The sequence below is a fragment of the Sprattus sprattus genome (genome assembly GCF_963457725.1).
Source record: "Sprattus sprattus genome assembly, chromosome: 18".
In the NCBI taxonomy this organism is placed as follows: domain Eukaryota; kingdom Metazoa; phylum Chordata; class Actinopteri; order Clupeiformes; family Clupeidae; genus Sprattus; species Sprattus sprattus.
This window is the reverse complement of record NC_137916.1, coordinates 12,513,353-12,517,872: the sequence shown is the minus strand read 5'-3', so window position 1 is coordinate 12,517,872 and position 4,520 is coordinate 12,513,353. Positions and strand designations below refer to the sequence as shown.

Genomic DNA, 4,520 nt, shown 5'->3' with positions numbered 1-4,520 from the left:
ACCTTGATGGAAAAACTCATGAGGTTAAGGTGAAGAGAAGATGTGAAGTAGCATCCATAAGGACTGCGGTGCTACAATAATCTGACTGCACATACACTAGACTACTTATTATTCGAAGGTGGATGTTATTGACATGAGTCACGTGGATTGGTTATTAATTGAGTTGTTGTTGCCGTAGAAAGTAATTAATTGAATACATTTTGGAAAGGATGCTCCAGTGTACCCGATGCTAAAGGAGATACAAAAGGAAGTATTGAAGCTCCTTTCCCAAGCATTTAGATCATCTGAACAGGGCCAGGTATCTGGTAGCCTGTTTAACACAGTCATGTGCCATTAACACCACATGGGAGCATATTGGACTTTTGGAACTGAAATATGAGAGGAAATGTAATTTCCATTAATTGCAGTAAGATTTCAACTATGTCTCTATGGGGGCAATCTTCAGGGGTAATTGATTATTCTTTATATGAGGACACCATCACAAGTAAATAGTTGTAAATGTATTTGCTGATTGGGTTGGTATCTAGATAACTTTTCAAATAAGTGGGTAGAAATATTTTTTGAAAAACTGCAATACAGCTACATTTTCGCGGTTTATCTCTCTCAATATGTTCACATATCCAATGGGACATCCGACTTCCGTCGGTATGATGAAAAGTTCGTGATTTAACCAACCAAAGGCCGTGATGCACCAAATGATATTTCGTTTAGTGGGTGACTGAAAGGTGTGGGTAGGAGAGGGAACGGTGCCCACCATCATCTTCAAGCGTCACTGCTCGCATCACAGATTTTCCCACGTGCTCAAGGTGTAGGTTGTGGACTGAGTCGTGTTTGGCTGAAACAGCCCTCGTGCCTGGAGAGGGCGCCCTAGACTGTGTTAATAAACCTACCTGAAACTAATTTGGTTGGTCAAAAAGGACTTGGGTGGCAGTCATTTCTTTATCACCTAATGTGGCGTGAAGGTTAGAAGGCAGATTCGACAGCTGCGGTGAAGAGATTTTCAAGACAATTGTCAGAAATATTGGGTGGGTTATCAAAATTGGAGATGGAAAAGACAAACAGCCCTGAGATGGAAGAAGTGGGGGTGGCATTAATATGTTCCTTAACGTCGTCCAAAACAAGCCCTCGTGGAAATGACATAAAAGAGAGCGACACCTTTAAACTCACAAAAACAAGGAGTAGGCAAAAGTAAAGATTTTCGAAGCGGTCCTTTGATGTGGCTGTCTTTGATGTTCTTGTCAGATAGACCTTTGACAACGACGAGGAGGGGGGGGGGAACAGTATGACACACAAAACGCACTTTAGACGTAGGCTAAATCGTTAAATCTGCCCAAGTGGCATCTCTACAACGGCCTCTCGCTCAACCCATCAGCTCTGCAGGTGCCCAATGCAAAAGCCAAAGCGCCGCCTACGCTACTGCAATTCCCTTGGTCCCTGTCATTTCCCCATATGCATTTTTAATTAACGAGATTCGGATCTAATTAAGCCTACTGGGTCGACAGCACAGCTATTTATTTCGCGAAGTGCTGAATTGATATTTTAGACCCGACGTTGCAAAAAATGCCGAAATAATGTTTTGTGCCGTGGATTGCCTACAAGATATATATATCTAAGTCTGAGATGGCCAGACTTTAGCAACTCAACTCTGAGTTGACCGTTGAGTTCGGAGTTCGTAGGCCGACGTGAACGAAACGAGTGGTCAGTAAAAATAATGTTAAAATGACTGTTTTATCCTTTAGGCCTGTCCTTTAGGCCTATAAGTCAAATGTCTCGACCGAAACGATGCATTTAGGGTAACTAAACATTTCTTCTTAGGGCGTGTTTAATTGTAGATGCCTCAGAATGATTTCTGGGGGGATTTTTAAAAAATGTTGTCTATTATAATCATTATAGTCAAATATTTGTTTATCTCCACGTCTTCACAGGCTACTTGAAAAAGGAAATGAACCCACTGAGATTGTTGGGGCTGGTTCAAAGCATCCTGGGCTGTGACGTAAAAGGCATATAAATGACCATATATGGACAGACAGTCACCATACGGGAAAGACCTGACGCGCTTTGGGCTGTTGAGCTGGAGGCTACAGCAAGACCTGTCAATAATGCATACATTATTGAGTCGCACCTCAGAGCATGTCAAATTAAAGTAATGTTGTGAAAGTGGACTTTCAGGTCGCATCGATGACTCCTGTGTGAAATATGTTTTCATTGGGGTAGTAGGAGCCATGCCCTCGGAAAAAAAATGTAGGAACTGTGATTACGTAATAGACGGAAGTAGCCTTGTCAAATCCTGGGATGAGAGGTAGTGTGAATTCAATGTATAGAAGAAAACCAGAGAGAACGGAGATCCATTTTTTGTCAAATTTTACTTAAATAAACAGCGCACAAACATCAATAGAAAACGTAAACATGTGACATTGTTGAAGTTCATCTGGATCAACCTGACGAACAAAAAATAATTTACACATTTCATAATGCAGTATCGCATGACAGTATCATTTGCATTTGTGACATACAAATAGTCCCATTTGATCTAGCCAAACCAGATGAACAACATATACTATGTGTGCCGACTGGTTCGCTACTTGTCCATCCGAGGTAACCTATGCGTGTCCCATTCCTTGTGCTACACAGCGACAGCTGTTCCTCTCTTGGTCCCTTTAACGGCGCACAGCACCGAAGTAGGCCACCATTTCTCATGGTCCCATATTTCAGGTTATTTTAGGTCTGCCGACAAAGCAGTCAGAACAACCCAAATGTATAGGCCTTTACCAATCTTATACCTCCAGTGTTGAATCTTAGTTCGCCTGTTTTATCATCTAAAACGCCTCCATTTTACTAGTCAACATGAGCTGACATCCGCTGCTTACATGCCTAAGGACTTTCTGCTTCAGTTGGGCGACTTGTTCACGCAGCACCGAGGCCGTACTAGACAGTCCTGCGTTGTCAGACTTCAGGACTTTCACTTTCTCCTCCAACCGGGAGATGCGTTCCAGCTTGCGCCGCCGGCACTTTGTCGCTGCCACTCGGTTTCTCAGCTTCTTGCGCTCTGCCTTTATCCGTTCCTGGGATTCCATGTCGATCGGGGACATAGGAGGTGAACCGTCGCTGCTGTGCATGTCTGGTACGATCTGAGGCTCTTCTTTCAAAGCCAGGAGACGCTGTGGATACAGTCCAGCTGCTGGTAAAGAGTGCTGGAACGAGTGTGAGACGTGCGTGGAGGGGTCTTGGTGCTGGCTTTGCTGAGGGTGCGGTGGCAGGTAGCTGATTGTTGTGGAGGGGTAGCTGGACGAGGAAGAGAGGCTGGCGCCGGGACAATAGGTGTTAAGTGTTGTGTATATGGGAGGCTCGAGCTGCAGGGAGGAGCCGAACACGGGGGCTGCCGCGGAACACGTCGTCACACCACCGGCTCCAATAGACACGTTGGGCGGGGGCATCTGGTTCATCTTGTGAAGATCGTCTAGGGCTTTGACAAAACCCTCCGCGAAGCCCTCTTGCTCGTCGGTGATGCCCCTGCCGTAAAGGTACTGGCCTGGAGTAGGGGTTGTGATGACACCGTTGCTGTTTTGGATGATCAACCTTTCGAGTTCCGGAGAGGCGAGCTTGAGCGAGCCGATGTCAGGGTTTGTGGCTTGATAGAGGTCCGAGTCTGCTCGTAGTTTTAGGTTCCTATACGATTCAGTGAAACTGACATTCATATTCTCCTTTGGGAGTTTGTAGTCGTGCAATGCAGCATCTGAGTGGCCGTAAGATAAGAGAAAAGAGTCGTCGTGATAAAACAGCTGCTCCATTTTTGTAGACATAGAGTCGTTGAGTTCGAATTCGCTTACCCCTTCGATGAAAAGTCACTTTAGTAACCTAATGAATGAATGAACAATTCACCGTCGTAGACTAGGTGCATTGATTTCCCACCAGAAAAGTCTATGTCTGTCCACTCACTGCAACGTCAATGTGGTCTCCTTGAAGGATGCCTGCTGGTATAATCAGCTGTGGTCCAGGCTGACAGTCCGTGTGCTGACAGGCTACGGATGTCCAAATACAATGAAAATGACAGGCGAACTCAGTGGATGTACTAGACTTTCCTTAATATCTTCGTGTGCCCGTCTTAAATTCGAAGTACAGGCTGGTGTGTTCAGTGCCTGTTCGACTCTCACTGGAGTGTGCGTTCTGTCGAAGTTGGGACTCTGCCGCCACAGGCCAGTTTATATACAGTTGTACACTTGCAACTAAACGGTACAAGCCAGCGATCTGTGATTGGTTGGCAATGTTGAGATTCTGCTTGATGTATCCGCCCCTAACAACGGTACGTCACAGCTGTGACGTGATTGCCGGGAACTCATGGATAGTAAACAAGCCTCTGGGCAAGAGAAGGCGAGCGAGAGAAGCAGTATCAAGCTATGGGGCAGTGAGCAAATAATTAACTGCCATAATGACAAAAGGATATGTGATGATAAAGGAAACATATTCGATGCTACAAAAGGTGTTTGTTTTGATTCTTCATTTATTCGAATATCGATTCATTA

General features: G+C 45.0%; 1 protein-coding gene across 1 annotated transcript; it reads right to left on the bottom strand.

Annotated features, from left to right (window-relative positions):
• Nucleotides 1–2,432: 2,432 nt before the first annotated feature.
• Nucleotides 2,433–4,093, bottom strand: junbb (JunB proto-oncogene, AP-1 transcription factor subunit b). Its single transcript, XM_080856122.1, has one exon. The coding sequence runs from the start codon at nucleotides 3,798–3,800 to the stop codon at nucleotides 2,817–2,819; it is 984 nt and encodes a 327-aa protein (XP_080712248.1). The 5' UTR covers nucleotides 3,801–4,093; the 3' UTR covers nucleotides 2,433–2,816.
• Nucleotides 4,094–4,520: the final 427 nt, after the last annotated feature.